Genomic DNA, 24,077 nt, shown 5'->3' on the forward strand with positions numbered 1-24,077 from the left:
GAATTTAAGTAAGCCAGATCCCCATAACCCAAACATACTTGAGAAATCCCCAAAGGCAAATTCATGATTAATATGTACCTCCTTGATACCTCATGCTGTGTCATGTATCATGTCCATAACTTCTGTTGTTGCGTCATCACGACCCACTGCTCCCAGAATAGAAGATAACCAGAGAATTACCCGGGGAACGTAAATAATTCCCCCACAGTTGGACACTGTAAAAGAGAGGATATTGGTGTCTTCAAGGTGTAAACCTAATTTGTGCCCTTTGACCCTTGAGATAGATGTTACATGGTCAGAATAGTGCTAGCTTCTGCATAAGTACTCCAATTGCTCTCTGTTGAAGTGCTAAGCCTGCTGGGACAGTTTGTGCTGGGTAAGCTTGTATTTCCTTGAGCATGCACCACCTGTCAGCAAGCAACACAACTGTATGTGGATGTGTATATGTGTGTGTGTCTGTTTATATGTTCATGCATGGACCTTACAAGCGTGTCACAAACCATGACTAGTGGTTCAAGTCATACCCATATGTTGTTTTAAGTCTACTGTATAACAGTAAGAGGCTGGCACTCTCTTATTAAGGAGCTTTTAGACAGTGTAATTGTATTCCAAAAGCATTTGTGCTAGTGCATGCTTATGTTAGTGCATGAGCGTACATGCAACTTTCCCAGGGGGCTACCTGATCCTATTACATTATCCAGCACACAACAAAGGGTTAAGAGCTGTCTGCCTCTATAGTCATTAAGCCCTCTCTTAGCCACAGTAAATCAACGCTGTGCCGGCAACAGCTGCTCTGATCACCTATTAAAACTTCCATAATGTGCCGTGTGTACGGCGGAGTGGGGCCTGTAAGCTGACACTGGCCAATAGACCCCAGATAAAGGCCATCTTGAGCCTCTGATCTGGTTCCTATGGTCAGGATAGCAAGGGAAGTGGAGAGATGACAGAAAGGCCTTGTCATTAAGGACAACTGCCTCAGGGCTCAAAACGGATAAGCCCTGTACTGTAGATGTATTTATCTCAAGGCACCAGACTATAAGATGTTATCAAGCCTTTAGCCCAGTTGGTTGAAGTCTTTTAAACCCTAATATTTTAAAAGCTGGAGATTTCCAGCTAAATGCATGTTAGCAGCTGAGAAAATACTTTATCTGATGTGATTGGAGCTATATGTTGGAACCGAGTAAAGGAATGCATCATGCACTATGTAAAATGTGAAATATAATGCCTCTGAAAATACTCATTGGACGTCAACGATTAACCGAAAAGCATGCAAAAACACAGCAGCTCTCTGCAGTCCACATCAGTTCAGTCTGCAGCAGAGGACTTGACCACAGGCTAGCTTTTTCCACTGATCTGGTCAGGGAAATTGTGTGGAAATCAATCGCTAGACTAGCTAGCTGGACTACTGTCAGCCTGTACAGAAGCAAACACTCAGGAGGCCTGTCTCCATGGAGACACAAACAGGGCATGAGACTGCCCTCAGGTGAATTCTCTGTGTGGCTCCGCCAGCTGAATTGGTCCATTTAGGTTTCATTTTCTTTCTTGTCTACATCTTTCTCTTTCTCTTTTTCCTTCACTTTCTCCCCTACTGTTCAGCAGCGAGCCCTGAGCAGGACTTTTCTATCTGTGTCTTTCATTCACTCACTCACTGTTTCTCTCCCACTGACAGGTAGCAGGGCTAAAATTCAAGAAAAGATATAAGGTGAAATTGGGTCTCTATACATAACAACTGTCACAGGCCATTCAGGGGATGGATACTGATTTACCTCCGCCAAGGTTGCAGAGATGTTTGTCAGTTGATCTCATAGCGCAGCCCATGCATGCTGTTCTCTTCCCTCCCCTCTCTGACAGTATATCTTTTCTTTTCTCTTCTTTTTTTTTGTCCCTACCTCTCTTTGACATTTTCTCAACATGTCCTTCCTCACATGCAGATTGTTTTTCAGCTTCTCACCTCTTTATTGAATAGACCATACATATATAGCTGCGCCTCTGTTTTTTGCATCATAAGGTACTGTTCGTGCTTTGTTTCGAATTTAGCACACCAACCCCAATGGATTTGTTTGAAGAAAATGAGAGATGTCTCCAAAATGTCTGATCAAAGCTCGGCTTAGTTGCCCAGGGGCTTCAACTCATGTTGATAAGATGTCCAAGTGCCAGTCATGGAGCTTATGACTGCCTCGTATCTAAGCAGACTGTATATTTTAAAAGTGCTCGATATAAACGAGGAGGAGAGGAGAGCAGAGCCATCCAGAGAAGGACATGGATGTGTTTAAGGGCTCTGGCAACCAACGCTGGGGGCCTGGCAGCTGGGCAGAATTCTTTTATATCCTGCTATGACTGGCACTTTTATACACACACACAGGCATGCATGCATGAGTTCATGCTTTGTCTCTCTTTCTCTGTATGTCTCTCTCTTTAATACGCTCACTCACCACTCGGGCCTTTATACACGCTGATATCCATTTTCATCGTGGGTGAGGCTACTACAGACTACAGAGCTGGGCTAGATAGGAAAAAGAGCTTCTCTGTGCGTGTGTGTGCAGAGGCTTAAACTGCTGCACGCATGTGTCTTCTGTGAGGTCTGTGGTGAATGTGCCACAGTGTATCAGTTGTTTCGACCACTAGATTTTCTTTTTTTTTTTTCTAATTTCTCTTATTTTTTGCTTTCATAAGAGAGAACAATAGATCAACCCTTCCTGATATCCAAATGAACCATGAGTTTACTATTCTTTCTGATGTCCAAAACTAAGTGCCTTACTGTTTGCTTGGTCACTTTTTCGCCCAAATATCCACGACAGCGTAAATTCTAAGGTATTTGTTGCACCACAGAAATACAACAAGGGAGTAAGACAGATAGGAGGAAACGGCAGTAAAGGTGGTTGAGGTGATTATTTCAGCCATATATTGTGCACACCATCTAATCAGAAACATACAAATAAAACCATAAAAGGTTTATGTAGCGAGAGGGAGTTATATTGACAGCCCTTTGATTAGTGGTATACTGGCCTGTGTGAAATCTCAATGTTGTTTGTGGATTTGGTACCATATACTGTTACAATAGCAGCATGAAATGATCCTTTTGTCGTATCCCAGGTCAGAAAATATTAAAAGGATGAGATTGCATTGTACCAGATTTTTTTAATGTGTAACTTACTGTATTGCTGACATTTGCACTGGATGTCATGCTTTATGAAACACCTGTGCACATGAGAGGAAAAAACAAGAGATAAAGACACACACACACACACAAACACACACAGTGATGCCAGTCAATATATTAGCACCTGTGTACACGTGGAAGGACATATATAGACCCAGACAAGCACATATTCCTCTGGCTTGGGACAGTAGCTATTGTATTGTGATAAATGGAGTGTCTCCTGTCGATGTAGCCACAGGGCCCTGCAGTGGTCCACTGGGAGCCTGGGGATGCTTGGTGGCCTTTCTCCCAGGTTTCCTGTCTCCTGACTCAGCACCAGCTGCGACACCAGCAGGAAAAAGAACATGTGAAGGGTAAAAATAATTCACTGGAGATTCATGGTATAGGATGACCCCAAGATCGTCAGTTAGACAATAGTCTTCCTTTTACTTGACAGCAAGCCAGGCAGATTATGAGACATTTCAGAAGAAAGATCACCATGCTCTGTGGAATAATGGCATCGTGGAAGATGTCACGTAGGAGTGGTCTAGGGTACTCGAAATATTTTTTATGCCTCTGTGCCAGTGACAGCCGAGGCCGGACGCATTATGTTTTTCGGGTTGTCCGTCTGTCTGTCCGTCCCATTCTTGTGTATGTAATATCTCAGGAACGCCACGAGGGAATTTCTTCAAACTTGGCTCAAATGTCCACTTGGACAAAAGGATGAACTGAATTGAATTTGGTTGTCAAAGGTCAACGTCACTGTGACCTCACAAAACATGTTATTGGCCATAACTCAATAATTCATATGCTAATTATGACAAAGTTTCACACAAATGTCAAATAGGATAAAATGATGAAGTGATGACATTTTATATCCAAAAGGTCAAAGGTCAGCTTCACTGTGACATCATAATGTTCTGCAAAAACACTTTTCTGGCCGTTATTCAACACCATAACTCAGGAACAGAAGGAAAGATTGTGACCATATTTCACATTTGGTCAAATGCTGAATTGGTGACACTAATCTTTGATGCCCACCTTGAAACTGTGGTGATTTTATAGGTCCTCTGTGCTGCCTGGTTGAAGATGTGTTTGAAGCATCCACATTTTAGAATTTGTAGCTTCTTTGCAATAACATCCATATCTGAAACATTGTCTGCTGTCATGGCTACAACTTTGTGTTCCGTCTGAATCAGCTTTATTTGCCGAGCATGTGAACACATACAAGGAAAATACAGTTAATATATTCTAATAAATCCCTTCAAAGTCATCACTACTAATATTATATGAGACTGGACAAACATGGATGTAAACTGCAACTTGAGTGGTTGGCGGAGGCATACAACCGCAAGGCGATATTTCTAGTTTTTGTAATGACATACTATAAAAGCCTGGTTTTGTTGTAAAGATGTTTGTACCAGTTTAGTCTAGATCATTTGAATATGATTGCTGCTTGTGAATCACCACAGAACTGCGTGCCATACAGAGACACTTAATCAAAAGCTGAGCTTGGAAAATTTGTCTTGCAGTTTGAAGACAATCTCTGACAGTTGCCCTTGCTGACTCTTTGCCCAGAAGCCACTAAGCTTTATGGCAACAATGGCAGGCGTGCCAGCGAAGCCAGGCAGTCATCATGATAGCGACCATGGTGGGCTGTCAGAGAGAGCTATGTGGCAGAGCTGTGTGGTTGAAGCGCCTGCTCTCTCCATAATGGAACAGCTGTTTGGAGCGCGGTGCACCAGGGCGCTAGAGCACAGAGTAAATAGAGGAGAAGAGCAATGTAAACAGCGATGGGATGGCGGGAGCTGCTTCTCTGCTACCGTGAAAGGGGGTAAACACCCCAGAGAACTAGACGAGGGGGGGGAGTTGTCAACACAGGAATGCACAAACACCACTACACAAGTTGTGCAAGGAAAGGTGGATGTATTGTGAAATAGCGAAACAGTAATGGTCAACTACAGCCCAAATTCCCATACAATACTTGACCTGTATGTTCTTATTGATTGATGGGACGGATAATTTCAAGAGTTGAGACAAGAATCATACCTGCTACCTTGGAGACCAATCCCAGTTTCCTGGGTTTCCTAGATATGAAATCTTAATACAAGCCTACAGGTTAATTACCAACCACAAGGCTTAATTTGACTTGATTTTTGGTGCAACTGATTAATTGAGCTCACAGCTGATAGTACTGGTGCTGGTTCACACATCTCCTTCCTAAGAGGGCTAAAGACCTTTCTTCATTATTTATGAGATATAGAGCATTTCCAGCTGTCATGCACTTAATGAGAAGACGCCTGACCCCTTTTATGACAGGCTGTAACTTTTCCTGCCATCGTTGGGCCTGTGCTGTTGACACTGAGAGAACAACTGTGGCTGTTGGCACAGTATCATTTTTTATAACATGACAAGAGGGACATATACAAGTTAGATCGAACCCAGATTCATGGAGGTGTTGAGGCCAATTTAGGAGCCACAAGTGACAACCGGCCCCTCCGACTGTGCACACGAGCTCTGCAGACTGCTGAACTCTGCGCTTTGATTTTTTTTTTTTTTCCACTGTTAGGTCATGTGCACTAACGTAATGCTGGGAAGATTTGTTCTACCGGATTCAGAGACCCATTTACGAACTGCATCCAACCCCTGATTACGCAGTATTCAGTGATAGCTGTCAAGCTGGGTAAATATGTTATGAATAAGCAGTTCAGGCTAGATACATATCCGTGATAGTTGAGATAATGTAGCTATCAAATCTTCTTTCTCTCTAAACCTAGACTGTCATTCGGAAATGACCGCAGAGTACACCATCATTCTTAAATTGCATACTTGTATAAACATACTGATTTCTTCCTTTTGGACCTCTCTCCTCTTTTCATTTCCTCTGTCATTCATTCGCTGAGAGTTAATGAGTTAAAGCTGTATCACAGAACAGAAAGAAACAAATGATAAAGTGTTGGAGGGATGATTTTTGGATAAAAGAGGATGCGACACAATATAACCCATGAACAAAGAGAGCGAGAGGAGACCCTGATAATGAATCATGCCTTTGTTATGTTGTCAGCACAATGTAAACAGGGTGACAATATTACATCAAAATTTGTGAGCAACATATGTAGTGAGGAGCAACAGTAATCCCATGTAATACTGTGAAAAGCTCTTTTAGCAGAGCTGATACAGAATCTTTACAAGCCACTAATAATGAGCAACAGAGAAATGGATTAGGGGTGGCATGGCTGGATCTGGGCCATGGCAAGCAACACACAGCACGGTTAGTGAGTTGACTGTGTTGGCATATGTGTCTATGCAACACAGGAGTATGTATTAGTCCAGCATATCCCAGTGAGGAAGTGTAGGTATTTGCAAACAGCAGGTGGTTCAGCATCCAGTGCATGCACCTCTAAAAGCCCTCCATTATGCATGCTGTAAACATACACACGCTTTCAGCTTTTGGAGGTCTCATGCACTTAAATTTGTTTTAAAGTTGTACTTAAAGACTCAGTCCTGAATCCATCCCGAAGCAAAACAAGTGTTTACCATCAAATACAATGAAAGACTTTCAAACTTGCCCATAGTTTCCCTTTTTACACTTTTAATATAAACTACACTGCCATATGTCTCTTCAGTATTTTTGCAAATCCAAATGTAGACATCAGACGTTCTCTGTTTTTCATGCTGAGGCTGCACTTCTTGTCACTCCATAGAAGAATAGCTTAAATGTTTGTGTTACCGCTGCATACAACATGGTTGGGTTTGTCCTACAGTGGCTGTCACTTCTCCATAATCGATATACTCAAAAATGAATGATCATGGCTTAACTGCTGTTTAAGAAAAGGGAGTCATCATCTGAATGATATGTTTGTCCTGCTCTCCTCTCCCAGCACCTTGTTAAGACCCAAGAAGACCTCACCTCAACTCTACCGCTACTCACACACACACACACACACACACACACCAGGCTGTCTGTCCCCTGTTCAACCCCCTCACAGTCAGAGGCCAGACAGGGTCAAGCAGAGGGTGAGACATTTATGAGGTGTAGATATTTGTGCATGAAAGCATTCCTCCTGTTGACACTGAGCAACACAGTCTGGATGCTGAGCGAGCTGAACCAGACAGGCACTGAAAACTATGGCAGGCAGAGCGGTCTGTTGAGTGAGAAGCAACAGAATTGAGGTGATAGACTTTAAAATGTGGTCAAAATGAGGAAAGCAATATACAACTTTGGTGCATTGGGTTATTTTAGTGACTTTATCTTTCCCGCAGATGCAGCATGTTTGGTTGGCTTGATTCAGAGTCTATAATTTGTCAAAATATCTTAAGTACAATAGGATAATAACCTTAACATCCTCACACAGCCACTCTTAACCTCAGCTCCAGTGGTGAAGAGTGTACCTCCTACCCCCATACTGCTGATGCAGGAAGGGCCATGGCTCGGACACGGGGCAGTGGCCATAGTCAACACAAAAGGTTGTGGTAGTAAACAGCCCTGTTTTGTGTGCACTCCGCCGCTGTTGGTGATGACTGATGTGCCCATTAGCCCCTGTCTGGGCATTAGGGGGAGGGGTGGCGGCACTGGGGCTCCATGCATTACAAAAAGACCCCTGGGCCTGCAGAGAAAGGTCACTGACCCATATTGTGCCTCCTTCAGGCCTAGCCAGTGGTTATTTCACTGATTCAGGTTACAGAGATTGGCTTTGTCACAGCTGATGAGCATGTATGCAAATGGACAGATGCTGTAGGTTATGGATGGTGTGGTGGGACGGAGGAATATACCTGCTGCTCCAGGCACTGAATGCAGAGGGGTACATATTGCCGCTGGCATTTTGTGTACTATTTTAGACTGAAAAGTCATGATACTACTGTGTGTCTTTAAGTCAAACATTTAAAAAAATGTGTTTTCAGTCTTTTTGTGTGATGCAGTTTGCTTTGTGTTCCACTAGAGAGCGTCCTCCTTTACATCTATCCTTCATTTAGGAGATGTGAAAAGTGTTTGTATAAATCTCTTTAGTTTGATCAGAAACAAACATTTAATTTGAATAAAATCTCATTTTTTGTAATTTATTCATTCACACACCATCTGTAAAAATCTTGATCCTTTACTACAGCTTTGTATGTTAAAAAAAGCAGCACAAATGAATAAATTACATATTTACAAACCTTGGAAACATGCTGACAGACTTGTTCAAAGGCGTAGGACAAAATGGTTGTTTTAGTTAGCGTTTGGGCCTATCTCTTGTTTTTGTACCACCACACAGATACATCACCAAAGAACCAATTCATTTTAAAAGAAAATAGGCTATGTACTTTATCATGAATCATGAAAATTCACATCTTTCTCTGAATCAGTCAACATCATATTTACAGAGCTTGGCAGCTAAACCCAGTAGGCTTTATTTGATGCTGTGACAGATCTGTCTCTATTTACTAAGGAACTCAAAGCTCACATAAACTTAGCTCAGCCAGAGACACTTACATCAAAGGATTTATCACAGCAAATAAAAGAATTTGGCAGAAAAAGGGCTTTGTGCTTGATGTTGCTTTCCAATGAATACAAGTAGCCTAAAAATTCTAAGGGGAGCACAATAAAACTCCCTAAGGGGTATGAAGAATAGAGCCCAACACACATATAAATGAGATATGATATACATAATGCACAACAAGGAAAAAACAGCCATCGCCACATCTAGTAATAATAAACTAGAACAGGTGGAGGCTGGGCGGTTAAATATGTTATGAGTTATGAGTATGGTTAAGGAAGCCATGTGATACAGGTACAGTAGAAATAAACAGTAGAACCAGTAGCAGTAAAGTCAGTGCAAAAAATGAGTGTGAGCTTGTCATGAAGCCTCCTTATTGACTCACCTTCCTGGTGATTGGTACTGTCAAATGATACTCGGCTCAGCTGATTATGTGACTTAAAGGTGCAGTGTGCAGAATTTAGTGGCATCTAGTGGAGCGAACTTGGCAGAAATGGAATATAATATGCATAAGTATGTTTTATTTAGTGTATAATCACCTGAAAATAAGAATTGTTGTGTTTTCATTACCTTAGACTGAGCCCTTTAGGGCCCTGTTTACACCTGGCATTAACATTCATCTCGGGTGATCCGATCACAAGTGGACAGCTCTAAACACAGGTGTAAACGCACCCAAGACGCATTGAGGAGGGATTGACAGCCGATCACTCAGACCACATTCGGAGGTGGTCTGGGCTGCATGTGGCCACATTCTTTTAGGAGTGTAAACGCAAATGAGTCCTGGGCCACATTTAAGGACCGCCTACCAAACTGACGTCCTCTATTTTCCGGCAAATTAGACACAGGACCTTCTGTCCAAGGCTGTTCAACTTGTTTGATAACAGGATAAACAAATTATTTTGTTTTCCATGTGAATTAAAAACGTAATCCACCTCCCGTTTTTTCCTGTTTTTCTCGTTCCCCTAACCGTTTTCCCCTTTCAAATCGACAGTTAGAATAGAAATTAAACCATTAATTTTTCCCTTGTCTGTCTAAAAAAATATTTCAGAGGCTAAACGTAGCTGGATAGTTTCATCTGTCCTGTCAAATTGATAACAACAGTTTTTAGTTTTGCTGTGCTGCTAAACATAATGAGCTCAGGATTTATCAGGAGGACCACTGCTTTACTCCAAACAGTTTCACTGTATGAACCTTGACTGTGTGTCTAACAGCTGACCTATTGGATGTGTAGGAGAACACAGAACATTAATTAACATTGGATCCTGACCGACCCTGTCGGCGTGTCGGAGATTTAAATAATCAATGAAGTTATGCTGCTGTATCTTATGCTTAAATGCGCACGGTGTCTCTGAATGGAGAGATGCAGCTGCGGGGAGATCATTGCATCTCTCTCTCTCTCTCCCTCCCGACGCGGAATATTATATCCTGAATATTTATCCTGTTATCAAACAAGTTGAACACAGCTTTGGACGAATAACGAACGAATTTGGTCTTGAAAACGGAAATGATGTCCGTGTTTATTTGCATATAAAGCGGGGAAGTGAGATCCGATCACATGTGGTCACTCAGGACGCATGTGGAGACGCATGTTATTGCCAGGTGTAAACAGACGCACTTAAAGCTGTCCACTTGTGATCGGATCACCTGAGACGCATGTTAATACCAGGTGTAAACGGGGCCTATATCTACATAGGGAGCGGGTCCTCTTCTGCGGAACGTGCCGTGTTGCACTGCCATGTTTCTACAGTAGCCCAGATCAGACAAACCAAACACTGGCTCTAGAGAGGACCTTTCAATTTTTTGTGAGTTTCACGGCCACCGTAGGTTCTCCTTTGGTTAGTTGCAATCTGCAAGCTCACTGCTGGATGCCACTAAATCCTACACACTACACCTTCAAGTTGTTCTGCTAACTAGTTGCTTCATTTGTGTTAATGTGCTACTGGTTATACTGTTTATTCAACTTTAGCAGGAGTACCATTTCACTTGGACTCCGTTAGTCTGTTCTTAAAACAGCATCACTTTGGTAACAAGTCACAAGACAAAATTATTTTTATTCTGTCTTTCAAAGGCAATATCTCAGTCACATTACAAAGGTTTACTCAACCCATCTATTTCAGAATCTAAGAGGATCCTCTGAAATGTCTCACCCTGTTTCCTTCTGTCACTTACAGTAAGAAGTGGCTTTCTAATGTTTACGCCATCACATTCATATCACACACACACAAACACTCTCTTTCTCTTCCTCTCTCTATAATTGGCGACTGATAACTTTTTTTTTACTCTCAGGATTTTTTATTTCTGTGTTTAAAACTGATCACAAAATGTGTTTTACAATTTTATACTAGAGGTAGGGGCAAAAATCTGAAATTAATATAAATGTGTTGATGACAGATGGTATGCGAAGTAAGTTGAAGCAGACACAGCCAAAATAACACAATTAATTCACAGAGGTTTGTGGATGAGAAGAATCCAGTGTTGCTTTATTTCTTTTCACTAGATGGCCTCTACAAGACCAGTTTTATTTAAGAAATGCAAATGCGACATCACACCAAGAAAAAACAATGTCACATTCTCATAAAGCGCTCTTGGCATGAACAAACAGCAACACTGACAATAAATAAAATGTTGGCGAACAAAATAAACCTTTGTGAACAAAGAATACTCAGGATTGCATATCAAACAAGACAAAAATAGACAAAATGTACTTGGCACAAATTAAATAAACTTAAGTAATTTTCAGATTGAGTGAACCTACTCTATGTCCATTGCTTTGTGAATCTGATTGTCCTTCACAGTTAGCATTGAGTATGTGCGTGTACTGTACAAAAGACATAGATGGCTGATGAAACTAAAATAGACAAATTCCAACATATTGTCAGTACACAACCTCTTACTTTGTCAGTACCTTGAACTTCATAGTCACACTCCCAGGTGGCCTTTTGCTGCATATTTTTTGCACTAGCCAAAACTGCAGGTACATGTGCAAGAAATCATTGTCACAAAGCCAATATATATGCACATAGTGGAGGACAAGTATTCTATAAGTTACCAGTGATTTCTGATTTGAGTTCAATACAGGTGCTTGACATGTTAAATTTAAATAGAGGAAATAAAGATATTAAAGACACTTTGGTATTTTGTAGGTTATTATGTGCTATGCATTCATGAGTGCAATGCACATTTAACACATTTTCATTAAAAGACCCAGTTTTGTTCTGAATTGATTTGTGTGGACATGATTATTGTGATGCCAGGACACTCATCACACACAAATATTGTGTCAAAATGGTATACTCATATCATTAATCTTAAATCATTTTTGACCCGTGATTGCAGTCCAGTGGGATCTGCCTTGTGATGATGACCAACTGAGAGGTACATAAATAAAAAGGATAGGATAACAAAAATGTGAAGTAACAGAACACTTATACAAAAAGCCACTTGACCTATTTTTAAACAGGATGACCCCATATCTCTCAGAAAGTGAGTCTTTTCCTGTTATAGACTAAATCCTTCTGTCTTTGTCTGTGCTCTGTCTGTCTCTGTCTCAGCAGGGCATATGCAGTGCAACACTAACATCTTCAATCTTAATTTCCCAAAGCAAAGGAAAAACAACAACAAAAAAAAACATATTCTACACCCATATAAAAATAAATCAATCGCAAACATGGATACATCTCATATATACAATAAACTCCTATATAAAATAGCTTTTATGTACATATAGACAACAGACAACAATACAATAATTCAACTGTACAATGTACACCTGAACAGTTAAGACAGGCGAGAGGTACTGAAGTGTATGGCTTGATTGGGAAAAATTCAAAATATTTACAGACATCAACTTTACATCCTTTACATGTTTTCAACTTCCCTGGAATGATGAGGTCTGGGGAGAGCCCCCAGCCTCACTTTCTTTTTCATTCCCTCAGGTAAGGCTACCTTTTAAATAATTGGTCCTCAGAGACCATTTAGCCTCATGGTACTTTGCACAGTCCAATGCACTCTCAGCTCTCCTTTGGTGACATATGATAGGAGCTGGGAGCTTGAGTTCAAAAACCAGTTATGAAGCTGTCACTCAAATGGTATATATTAAAAAGAGATTAGTTAGACCAATAAAACACCAGTTATTGAATTTTGTGATGCCCAGGAAGACCCAGACTTCTATCATTCTTCTTGACACGATCAACTAGATATGGACATCCCCTTCACTTCCATGAAGGTTAGACACCAATAGATTCCAGTGTGTAACCCCAGACAGCCCTGCTTTGGTGTTGGTCCTTGAAGCCAAGGAACACGTGTCGTCTCACATGGCTGGAGGGTCTTGTAGGTAAAGTATTGGACTATGATCCTTCCTCCAGAGGAATCCTTCAGTAGTGTCTTTATGGAGGTTCAGCACAGGATGGAAACCCCTTCAGCAGTGACCAACTGACCAGTGGTGGGGTCATACGTCCCAGCCAGGTAGTAGAGGTCTGGGGAGGTACTGTTCGGCTTCTGATTGCGAGTCAGACACTCATACTCCTCCCTGCTCACCACCTGACACTTATGAGAGATTGTCTGGACATCATTCTCATCCTCATGACAGGACTGGTACAGGGCATGCTGGATAAGGAAAAAGCAACAATAGTTGCATCATTATATTTATGAACCAACTAAGAAAGAATAAATGTCATTTGAAAGTTCTGTATGCTGGGTGAATAACAATTTCCATAAAATTGTAACCTACATCACAGCTCACCTTGCCATCACGATGCCTTTTGCCTAGCTTGGTCTCTTCAGGGTGGTAGAACCACTTGACTTTGACCACCATGCTGGAGGTCCAGGATTCCCAGAAGTTCTCGATTCGACCTACATATGGGAGGTTAGGGCGTCCAGCTGAGAGGAACACAGCACAGTCTCCCACTTTCACTGTGTCTCTGCCTCGCACAATGGCCTTGTAGAAAAGCTTTCTGGCTTTGCCCTTTAGACCTCGTCTCTGTGAAATACCAGACACTTTGACCAATCTTCTTTGATAATGGTAATAATTATTACTGACTTTATTTATTTAGTATTCTAAGATACCTAAACTGATTATATGAAAGAGGAGAAATTGATATCATGATTGATGGCATGCAGTAGAGACATGGGTATAATTCTCACCTGAGTAGGGTTTCCTGACCACCTCCAACTTTGTCGCCCTGCAAGGAATGCAGACATCTTGGGCCTTGGAATAAATGAAGTGTCATCAGGGAGCATCCTAGGTTTCTTCACAAAATCCTTAGATGGTTTAGAGGTGGAGCTGCTGCATTCTTTCCTCTTCAGGGACTTGCTGTTGGAGACCTGTTCAGGGAGGACTCCTTTGCTATTGGAAACAGCCACAGCTTTAGCCACAAAGGAGTGCTGGTGTGGCCTTGAAGAAGTGGAGGGTTCAGTGGGTTGCAGGAGTCCCCGGTGGGAAGACAGACAACTTTGCAGCATTAGAGTAGAACTTTCCTCATCCTCTGAGCTATAGGAGGAGTCATTGTCAGAGGAACACAAGCTGGAACTGGAGAGAGAGCCTGAAGAGGAGGAGCTGGAAGAACCAGAAGAGGAGGAGGAGACAGAGAGACGAGAGAGGAAACGGCCAGCTGTCCTTAGTCCTCCTGAGGCTGCAGCCAGTGAAGCCCTCCTCCTCTCTTCTTCTTCTTCCTCCTCTTCATCATCCAGATCAGAGTAGGAGCTGTGACACTCTCGGTGGGAGCTGAAGCCCAGGTCTCCATATTCCCCCAGACGCAGAGAAGGGGAGGGCTTTCTTTGGGGTGTGGTCCCTTTCAGGAGTAGTTCTACCCTGGAGGCACCACCCTTTTTGTTGTCTTTAACCAGCAGAACTGGATGTGAGTAAGCCTCTGTCCTGGGCATACCACTCACACCAGAAGATCCACCTCGCAACAGCAGAGCCTTGCTGTTCTTTGTCTTAGGGGAGGTCACTCCTTCATGATCTAACTTGACCAGGAACTCTTGTCCAGACTTCCTGCTCCTTGGCATTACCAATTCATCTTGCCTGCGCCTCTGGCCATAGAGCCCACCTCTAGGGCCCAGAGATAAACCTGGACCTGGCCCTGTGGACTGAGTACAAAAGGAGGAGTAGCCATTTGCAATGCTGCTGAAGGAGTCCACCTCAAAGGAGCTGCTGCTGAAAAGCCCTTTGGCTGGGGTTGAGGCCAGTGGCTGGATCTGAGGCAAGGGGAATAGGTCATCCTCCTTCCCTCTCAAGGCCTTCCTGGGTGTCCCATTGAGTTGAAATAGATTGTCGGATGTCCTCTTCCTGGTGTTGGCCAATGAAGGCCAACCCAGGAAAAGTGAAGCATTTTTATTTGCATTCTCAGCCTGCTGCTGCTTTTGTTTTTTCCCAGAACCCTTTGGTCTCCCTAGAATGAAGAAAACATGTGTCATGTATTTTACCAATAAATCACAAATGATAAAACATGGCTGTGTCTCATTTGTATACATATTGACCAGTTTAATCAGTACACCTGCGCAATCTAATACAGTTCAATAAAATAGCCCCACAATAAATCCTGTTATAAAACTGTTCAGTTTATGTTGACACCGTGTCAAAAATGTGTTGATTCATCTCTATGGTAATTTTGTTCACCACTCCCATTTATATGCATGATGTAGACACAATATCAGAAATGCCTTTCAATATAATGTACTGTATATATCCAAAATAAAATCATACAGCCACAAAAGTCACCATAGAGAAATAAAATGAAATCTCTCAGAACCTCTCAGAATATGAACAAAAACTAAATACTAGAAATATAAGATGCTTTGACAGGCTAATGTGTTGGGTTGTATAGCTGAGCATTGCACAAATCTACAGAAAAGTATCTTGAATTCTAGTGAAGAACCCATGGTTTTCAAAGATAGCTGAAATTTTCTAGATATTTTTCATAAAATGACATGAGGCATTTGGAATATCTCCATTTTATGTTCAAGTGCAGCTATAAAAGCATGGCTTTTTTCATGTAGCTTAAATGATTTGTTGGAACAAGCAGATAAATAATATATGTGCTACTGTTACACAGGAAAAAAGAAATATTAAAACCTTCTGGTAATTTTAGGTGAATACGAGTATTAGGGGTTAATTCTTACCTGGTCTTCTTTTGTGAAGTGTTAGAGGTTGATTGTTGGTTACAGTATTAATAGTGTTGTGTCTGTCAGAGGGTCTGTCACTGATGGGGGCCTGCTCCAGACTGGAACATCTCTTGGCTGCGGTCCCGCTGGGTACCAGCAGGGCAGGAGGTGACTCCCCACCTAAAGGACAAGGAGTAGAGGATTATTAGCGTTTAGTTACAGGTACACAATACACTACAACATGAAAAGGCAAATTCTTAGTTACACAGAGAGTAGAAACCTACAGTGAATCTGGTATCCTGGTGGCAGGAGGCGGATGTTTGGGAGAGAAATCTTTCCTCTGTCTCCATCATCAAACTCTACCATCACTCCTCCTTGCTTCCCCTCATCAGATGAACCACCTGCAAGAGACAAAAAAATCACTTCCTTAGATGTGCAGGAAAAAGAGCAAATGCAAAAAAGTGGCATACAATTAAATATATAGTTGAAGATACAGAGGATGAACAGGAAAATGAAGATGGACAAAGTTGATGTCTCACCTCTGCGAACGTAGCCCGGGTATAAGCAGCGTGAGCGTTCGCTCCAGTAAGCACACACCCTGGTTCCTTCACTGAGCATAGCCTCTGACTCTGGACGTACATCCAGGACCTGGAAGTCAGACCAAAACATAATTAAGATTCATTACAGGCTGTACAAAAGTACACACAAAGACATGCATGCATACACACTCACACATACACACACATATACAAACAGTGTGAGAGCAATGGAGCATTGTGCATGGGCAGCCACTGTGCCACGTTTCCAAGCGGCACTTATCTCATGCCAATGTGCCAGTCAGGGCTGAAAAGAACGGAAGCCATGATGCAGTAAATCCTGACTTGCTGAGTAATACTAAAGAGGGCCTGAATAGAGAGCTTGTGATTGCAGGTTGCCAGATCCTCCCTCCAACAATGCAGGCAGCCCCAGCATCCGCCACTCACTGGGGGCTCTTTCAGGTTGCTTTCATTTACTGTTGCCATGGCGAGGGACCCTTTGACTGATGAGGTGTGGATGTGGGTGTGAGCGTGTGTGTGTGTGTGTGTGTGCAAAGTGAGAAGGAGCTCAGTGAAAATCGGGGTATTGGTGTCAAAGTCAAATTAATGGCTGTTGGATGAATTTAAAGACACAAAAGTGGAAGAATGACATAATTAGAACCAGCTGCTATCTTATGACTGTTTAGATAAGACTAAAGTTGCCAGGAGTGCAGTGTGTAGAACAGCCAAGAGAATTGGGAAATGGCATTGTGAGGACGCTTTGTGGGAAAACTAACATTGATGAGTGAGCTTACAGGGATGAGAGATGGAGGGGACAAGATGTTGCGTAGTAAATGGACTAATGTATGTGTGAGCGTCAGGATTTACTGCAAAACAGGCATCTGATCAACACTGATCTTGTGGTCAGTTGAATGCTGGTAATTCTTGGTCAATAGGGAGACATAAGCTATGACATGTGGGACTTCTTTTATGAGTTTTCTTGAATTTATGCCTAAACAGACAAACAAAAAACCTCATACAAAAATACTTGAAGTTAATTGAATCCTATTCACCCATGATGTATGAATGTGTTTATTTTGACTACGTTTCCTGAGGTGGAAGAAATGTAGGTGTCACTTTTCAAATTTCATCACACTATTTACTGACTATATTAACCTGTTTTTTTAACCGAAAACACAAACAAATGATTATGACAAATGATCCCTCATGACTTTAAGTGAAAATGTATGCCAGTAAAGTTATTCAAAAAGTAGCACATAGCTCACTTTCATACATTCTGCACTTCAACATAACCAACAGGAAATTCAGTCATGTCTAGTATACAATTTGTATAGAGTTGGGATGATTTCCATATCACATTTTATAAATAACTACTTTATCATTCAAAATCATACCAAAACCATTTTGCATGAGGTTCCTGTATAGTTGTGATGCATTGGAGTGACAGCAAAAGTAAGTAATCCAAGGCACAATCATGCCAGTTAAACTCTGCTCTACTCTTTCAGGGTCATCATCTTTGGACACTCCTTTGTGTACAGATACAATGTCTTGTGCCCTGTTTGGCAATAGTGGAGACTGGTTTCCACAATAGGAGAATATGTGGATATGGCTGCTTTGCTTTGGGTGACCCAGTTGTTATTAGTACATAGACCAACATCCTCTCAGAAAATGGGACAAAGGTCACCTGCTGCAGTAAACACTCTATTCTGGATGCAAAGCACACCAGGAAGCATAGGTTACCTAAATGCAAATGAATACCAGCCAGGAATGTGCTGTGGTTTCTACAGTATATAATTATGTCTCATTACATGGATGACTTAGGTAAACTGTAATCATATCTTAACATGAAACTGGGCGATAATCACACATCCTAACAATCTTGTGGTCTAGGTAAAAAAAAAAATCTTAACCAAGCTAGCTACAACTAAAGACTTGAACAATCTTATAGTCAAATAGATGGACATGTTATAATAGCTGGCTAACCCTACATTTTTGCAACACTCCAAGTCATCATTACCTAGCTTCTCTTTATGTGCTTTTGTGTCTTTGTCGATCTGAGCCCTTAAACAACTCCATTACTGTGGCAGCAGTAGGAATGTAAAGTTCATGTCGTCTCCCATTGAAACTCCAAAACATGAATGGATCCAGGTGTTAGTGGGATTATCCCACCCACACACAGAGCTGGGTTTAACGGACATTCACAGACACTCACACAAAGATCCCAAAGATCCTGCCTCCCATCTGTTCATATTCATTTAAGAGATTTAGATGGCCTCAAAGACCCTGAGAGACAGTCAAGGGAGGTTGAAAGAGAGAAAGCGAAAGGACTGACAGAGCCACAGAAAGGCTGGAAGGCAATGGAGAAATGCAAAGAGGTTCTGAAGGACGTTTAAGAGGAATGGAAGTGTTGAGTGACCAAGACCAAACAAATGATGACTTTTCTTGTAGCAAATAGTGTTTTAGTGCAGCGGGGTGAACTTACAGCTTCCTGTAGCAGTTGCTCCAATGAATAGATTTTTGGGCGGTTTCCTCTTTCACCATCAATAACAATGCTAAAGCTAGAAAAAGAGTACAGCAGAGAGAGAGAGAAAAAATCAGAATCTATTTTCAGCTGGTTAGATTACGCTTGCCTGGCTCCCATGTCATGCTACTCCCACTCTGCTGTTGTAATAACATCTCTTTGCTGCCTGAGCTAGAGGAGCCATATTGATACACTGAGCCAGGTATAAGGCAATGTGGGGTTTGTTATGTAAGGAAGAAAAAGAAAAAAAAAAGGGGGGGGCCAAAAAGAGGGTAAAATTCTAACCTTAACCTTGGTGATGACTTCTATCTCTCTCAAATTCCTTTTTTTTATCTTAAAGATGCCTTCCTGAATAAACATTGCATGATTTATTTTGTGACAGGTTATTGTCTACAAAGATATGTGGTAGGAAACGTGATTATTCATTAATTAGATTTCCCAGCACTGCTAGTCATGATGTGGCTTTTACTTAGAAATGCCAATTTACTCCATTCTACCACCTGTGCTGAATGAACACTGACAAAAATCAGACAAAGGTGTAAACATGTCAGTGTAGTTCGAAAGATTGAAGTAATCAAAGTCTCTTGATTGCATTATGCTTACTTCTATTTCCACCTCAATAAGTAAAATAATCAGATTAAGTTCAATACTTGCAAAAATGTAGTATTGCCTAATCTATACGTATAATCAAAAACAAACTGACTAATTTAACTTGAACCCTGTGTGTCTGCTTACATGTCTGGGAGCTCCAGAGTGTGGATCCTGGCAGCGTATAGAAGCTCATCCTCCTTTGAGATCAGCACCTTCAGTCCATCAGTTAAGAGTTCTTTGGTCAGGACACAATTAGGAGCTGTATAAGGAAAAGCAAACATCACAATTAATATTCCAATGTCACTGAAACTATCTGCTGCTTGAAACACTGGTGCAAGATGTGTTCAAGTGTTATCTCTTACCTTCAAGACTCTTGTTGGATGAACAGCTGTTGTCCTCCTCTTCTTCCGAGAAGCTGCTGCCATCCATCTGAAAGCCCTCATCAGCCGCAAAGCTCTCCAGCAGCCGACTCACTGCTCTTCCCTTTGGCTGTAGAACATAACAGAAAGGAGGGTCAGGAAAGTAGGTGGATGCAGGGATGATTAAAAAAAATAAGCATGGAGATAGAAAGTGTGATTGAAGAAGGGACAAATTGTTTAGCATGCTCCTTAAAGTAGCAATTAACCACAGGGGACTTCACAGTGCCTGTACCATCTCCTGACAGTAACCATTTTTTCACTTTGTCACAGCAGAAGGTGTGAGCCACCCCCCTTTCCTACATCTCTCTCATCATCTCCTCCCCTAAGACTACACAGCAGGAGGTTGGGCTATGTGCAATGTGCTAAGTACTTTTAATAGTTCTACAGTAACGGTCCTCAGGGTGAGAAATCTAGGACAGTAAGACATCAGAACTGGTAATAAAAAGCAAAGAAGGCTGACATTTTCATAGAATGGGATCCTGTTTGACAGTTTGCATGTACCTGATTTCCTGAGTGTTTTTGAGGATTGCATGCCTTTTGAATTTACTGTGACTGGTACTGTACCTGTTGGTCCCTGCCCCTTCGGCCTCTGCAGCCCTCCTCACTGTGTGGAGAGGGGGACTGGACTGACCAGCAATTTCTCCGCTGTTGAAGTCAACATGAGGATGGACAAGATGAGTGGTGAGAGTGTGACCTATCCCCACAAGCACTCAGGTCATGGTTGCAATTATTAATTCGAGGGAACACATTTCTAATTTGTGAGCGTTATTAATTCAGGTTCTGAAATCACATGCACTAATTAAACTGGGGCTACAAATTAAAATTTGTGTATACAAATAAGAAAAAATGTTTATCCCTGACACCTACTGGGTCACTGCTAGAGATATTTTCCATCACCTAATATTTCTATATTATCCATCTTTTTACTACCATGTGCATTTGTGGCATAAAGTGGAAAGTTACATACAGAGCTCTTAGACTTAATATCATTTTGATATTTCTTTCATTGCTATTTGTTGTTTAATTTCATTATCCTAGGAAATGGAACCAATATTAGTGTATTTGGTTTTACTAATTCATTATATCAAAATTTATGTAAAAAATACTTTCTGCTAACCTTATTGATTGCTCCTCTCAGCATAGTGCTCTTGCGGGTCGCCCTCTTTAGCCTCTCACTGGTGGTTGGAAAGGTGGCCAGTCCCATGCTCCTCCGGTAGCGGTTGCCTCTGGTCCCATGGCTGCCCCACCGAGGCTCCTTGGACCTAGGTCCGCAAGGCCTCCTAACCCCTTCAGGGCGGTGATCTTCATGGTGGTTTTTGACTGCAGTGGCCAGACCCAGCCTACAGGGGGTCTTCTTCCTCACTTTGACCTCCCCCTCTGCTCCAGACAGACTCTGGGAGCCTGTGCGGTTCAATTAGAGAAACAGATTTAGACCAAGCTAACAAGCCAGGAGAAACACAAAACAGATGCTTCCCATGAAGATGTGGGGCAGCTTTGTTGACTTATAAATCATTTTCAAAGGACAGTCTTACCATAAAGCTCCTGTCTCTGTTTTTTGTTCCTTGCTTTCTGATTGGCCTCTAGTTTTACAACAGATGAGGGACTTGGACCTGTCACAGAGGAGCTAGAAGTAACATCTCTGGGGGGTTGGACTCTGAAGTCTTGACCTTCATCAGTGTCATAACTGCCTTCCTCTTCTTCTTCTTCTAATGGAGATAGAAAACAATACAGTACAGAGTTATAGGTAGGTTTTATGAACTTACTTGGCTTATCAAATCCATCTTTTTAAGTCATTACTAACCAGAGAAGTTCTTTAACTTCTATCCATCATTTCACAGGCACCTCATTAGCATTTAAGTAAATAGTTTAACTGTTCATAGAAATGATGTATGAAGTGCTTTGCCTCGATGGTATTTCCTGGTGTGAACCCACATGCTACAGAGCTGGTGTTCTAGGGAATGTGGGAGTGAGTTTGTGTGGGAGTGAGTGTGTGTGTGTGTGTGTGTTGTGTGTGTTTGTCACTGAGCTCTCCCAAGCCAGACCCAGTCTGCTAGTCTCCAGGGCTGTCAAAGCCTCTCACAGGCAAGTGTCCACAGCTGTGGATGCACATCTAGCCCAGACCAGCCAACAAGGCTGATCACTAAGGTGTCAAATGTCCATGCACACCTCTGTCCTTTATAAGACATTCATCAACACCTTTTCACCAACCTCTGATGGCTTTCAAAGTGATTTACAAATTAACAAAAGGCACACTAGAGATAAAGTGGAATTGCACGTCTAAAGCGTATACCTGATTCAACGTGTTAGCGATCCTCTGGTCAGCCATAAATATGTCAGAGGTTGTTTCTTTATTTTTAACTTGAAACAAGTCAGATGTGCACTGCAAATCTGAAATAAATGCAGCTCTTTCATTCATTTGAATGGAGGCAGCCCGGCATCGCAGCGGAGGAGCCAACACAGTAAAACAACATATAGTCATCTACATTGGCCAATAACATACATGCAAGTTCACATTCCTGGTGGATTACTTTGTGATGTGAACAAAGTATTTCTACATTTATGTTGTGAAAATAAAATAGCTGTTGCTGTGATAACTTTATAGAGCAGTAAAATCCTGTCATGAGTGTTATAAAACTGCGCAGTGTTTTGGCATCTGATAAGCCTTCAAATTCATTAATCTGTTTACTCAAACGGGACTTCTTGGATTGCCAATACATGAGAAAACACGCCTCAGCAGTGCAGTCCCCTGCACAGTTTTAACAGAGGCCTGTTTTGAGTCTGAATCCCTGCATACTCATTTGTTTTCTGTAGCATTTTAATTTTATGTAGGGTAAATGGTCATAAAGTCTTTTTACCCATCATTTCATTGCAAGCCAGTTAGAAGTCCCCAATTCACTTTACTTGTCTGTGTTTGTGAGAGTAAAGGAAAGAACCCAGAAGTCAATAGTGTGAACATAGGAAAACATGCAAACTTCATATAGAAGGGCGCAAGGCCAGGAATCAAACCCAGGTCCTCTTTGTTGTAAGAGGACAATGTTTACCACTGAGCCATATTGGGTGGGATTTAGTTTCATTACCTATCTATGTGTCTCATAACCAAATTTCAGCATTCACTGCCTCACCTTGATCAGAGGAGTCACTCTCTGGAGGGGAGCTCTCTCCCACCTCCATTGGCTCCTGTCTCTGGCCACGAAGAACCCTCGCTCTGGGCTGGCTCAGACGGGAGGAACCCTGTGTCAGGGTGGTGCTTCCCTTTTTACGTCCCCGCCGCACCAGTCCAGTCCAGCTCTCCTGGGGGCCACTGTCCACACTGGCTGCTGAGAGAGTTTGCCAAACCCATTACAGTTCAAATCTAAGTCAGGTATTGTTGGTGGAATTTTAAGGATTCAACAGTATGAAACTGACAACGTAGCATTGTGCTTTAAAACAAAACAGCATGAGGCAGAATCAATACTGTGATTGCCCGTATCTACCTGTGTCACTTTGTCCCCCCGACTCTCGCCTGAACTCAGCTTTGCTTGCGCCCTGGCTTCTGTGTCCATGCTTGGGGTTGGAGTTGCAGGGTGAAACCTCCTTGTCCCTGGAGCCCATCCCTGAGAGATTCTTTTTAGCCTGGGCCTTCTGTTTGAGCTGAGCCACATCACCGGCCAGCTTGGAGCTGAGCACACTGTGAAGACCGCTTTTTCTGCAGCCCTGCGCTTTTATCTGCTGCAATAGAGAGAGATGAGAGAGAGCCATTTACACTCCCGGTCACAGCAGCCGCAAAAGCATCAGAACGTCAGAGGAAGAGGGCTCTCGTTTGCTCACACACAGAGAAGAAAGAACAAAAAGGAATAGTAGAAGCCCCAACGAAAAGATATTAATATGAAGAGCAGAGAATTTGACTCCTGAGGGTTGTACCTAATTAGAAATAGTATGCAACAAAGGAATATATCAAACACAAAGAAACAAAGTGTGGCCTCTTTCATTTCTACTCGCATAGAGGACAAGACCTGACCTGTGTGCTGCTGAGTCGCTCAAAACCTCGACTGGACAGCCTCTTCTTCCTTCTCTGGCTGTCTCCGCCCCCTCCTAGGTCCTCAGGTGTCAGGGAATGTCCCGCCCCCATCGACCTGCCAGTCAAAACAAGGGAGAGGCATTCATTAGAGAAGAATGGCGGTGGTTTGAAAGAAAAAGAGGGGGTAGGACATCACAGGGGGAAAACAGAGTTGAGTCACCTCTCTGTGGGATCTAATAACTCTCCTTTCACTGTCTGATGAACAGAATAACATAAAAGGACAAGGATAGCCCAGT

The 24,077-nt window shown here is 42.1% G+C and overlaps 1 protein-coding gene and 1 long non-coding RNA gene across 10 annotated transcripts in view; one reads left to right on the forward strand and one right to left on the reverse strand.

Annotated features, from left to right (window-relative positions):
- LOC121884857 overlaps nt 1-24,077 on the forward strand; it is a 61,406-nt gene that overhangs the window by 23,572 nt on the left and 13,757 nt on the right. The window lies entirely within an intron of this gene.
- LOC121884855 (BAH and coiled-coil domain-containing protein 1) overlaps nt 11,068-24,077 on the reverse strand; it is an 83,443-nt gene continuing 70,433 nt past the window's right edge. For 6 of the 8 annotated variants that reach the window (XM_042393903.1, XM_042393904.1, XM_042393901.1 and 3 more), the window contains 15 exons: nt 23,782-23,896; nt 23,258-23,492; nt 22,907-23,101; nt 21,317-21,490; nt 20,902-21,185; nt 20,349-20,429; nt 19,728-19,854; nt 19,510-19,624; nt 18,736-18,811; nt 16,257-16,365; nt 16,002-16,118; nt 15,736-15,897; nt 13,759-15,005; nt 13,358-13,594; nt 11,068-13,221 (listed from right to left, as the gene is read on the reverse strand). In XM_042393903.1, the coding sequence (XP_042249837.1) occupies nt 13,012-13,221; nt 13,358-13,594; nt 13,759-15,005; nt 15,736-15,897; nt 16,002-16,118; nt 16,257-16,365; nt 18,736-18,811; nt 19,510-19,624; nt 19,728-19,854; nt 20,349-20,429; nt 20,902-21,185; nt 21,317-21,490; nt 22,907-23,101; nt 23,258-23,492; nt 23,782-23,896 (3,484 nt within the window). In that variant the 3' untranslated portion in view covers nt 11,068-13,011. The remainder of the gene's footprint in view (nt 13,222-13,357; nt 13,595-13,758; nt 15,006-15,735; nt 15,898-16,001; nt 16,119-16,256; nt 16,366-18,735; nt 18,812-19,509; nt 19,625-19,727; nt 19,855-20,348; nt 20,430-20,901; nt 21,186-21,316; nt 21,491-22,906; nt 23,102-23,257; nt 23,493-23,781; nt 23,897-24,077) is intronic. The other 2 variants (XM_042393905.1, XM_042393906.1) reach the window with 2 other exon arrangements.

The sequence above is a fragment of the Thunnus maccoyii genome, chromosome 18, assembly GCF_910596095.1.
Source record: "Thunnus maccoyii chromosome 18, fThuMac1.1, whole genome shotgun sequence".
Taxonomy (NCBI): domain Eukaryota; kingdom Metazoa; phylum Chordata; class Actinopteri; order Scombriformes; family Scombridae; genus Thunnus; species Thunnus maccoyii.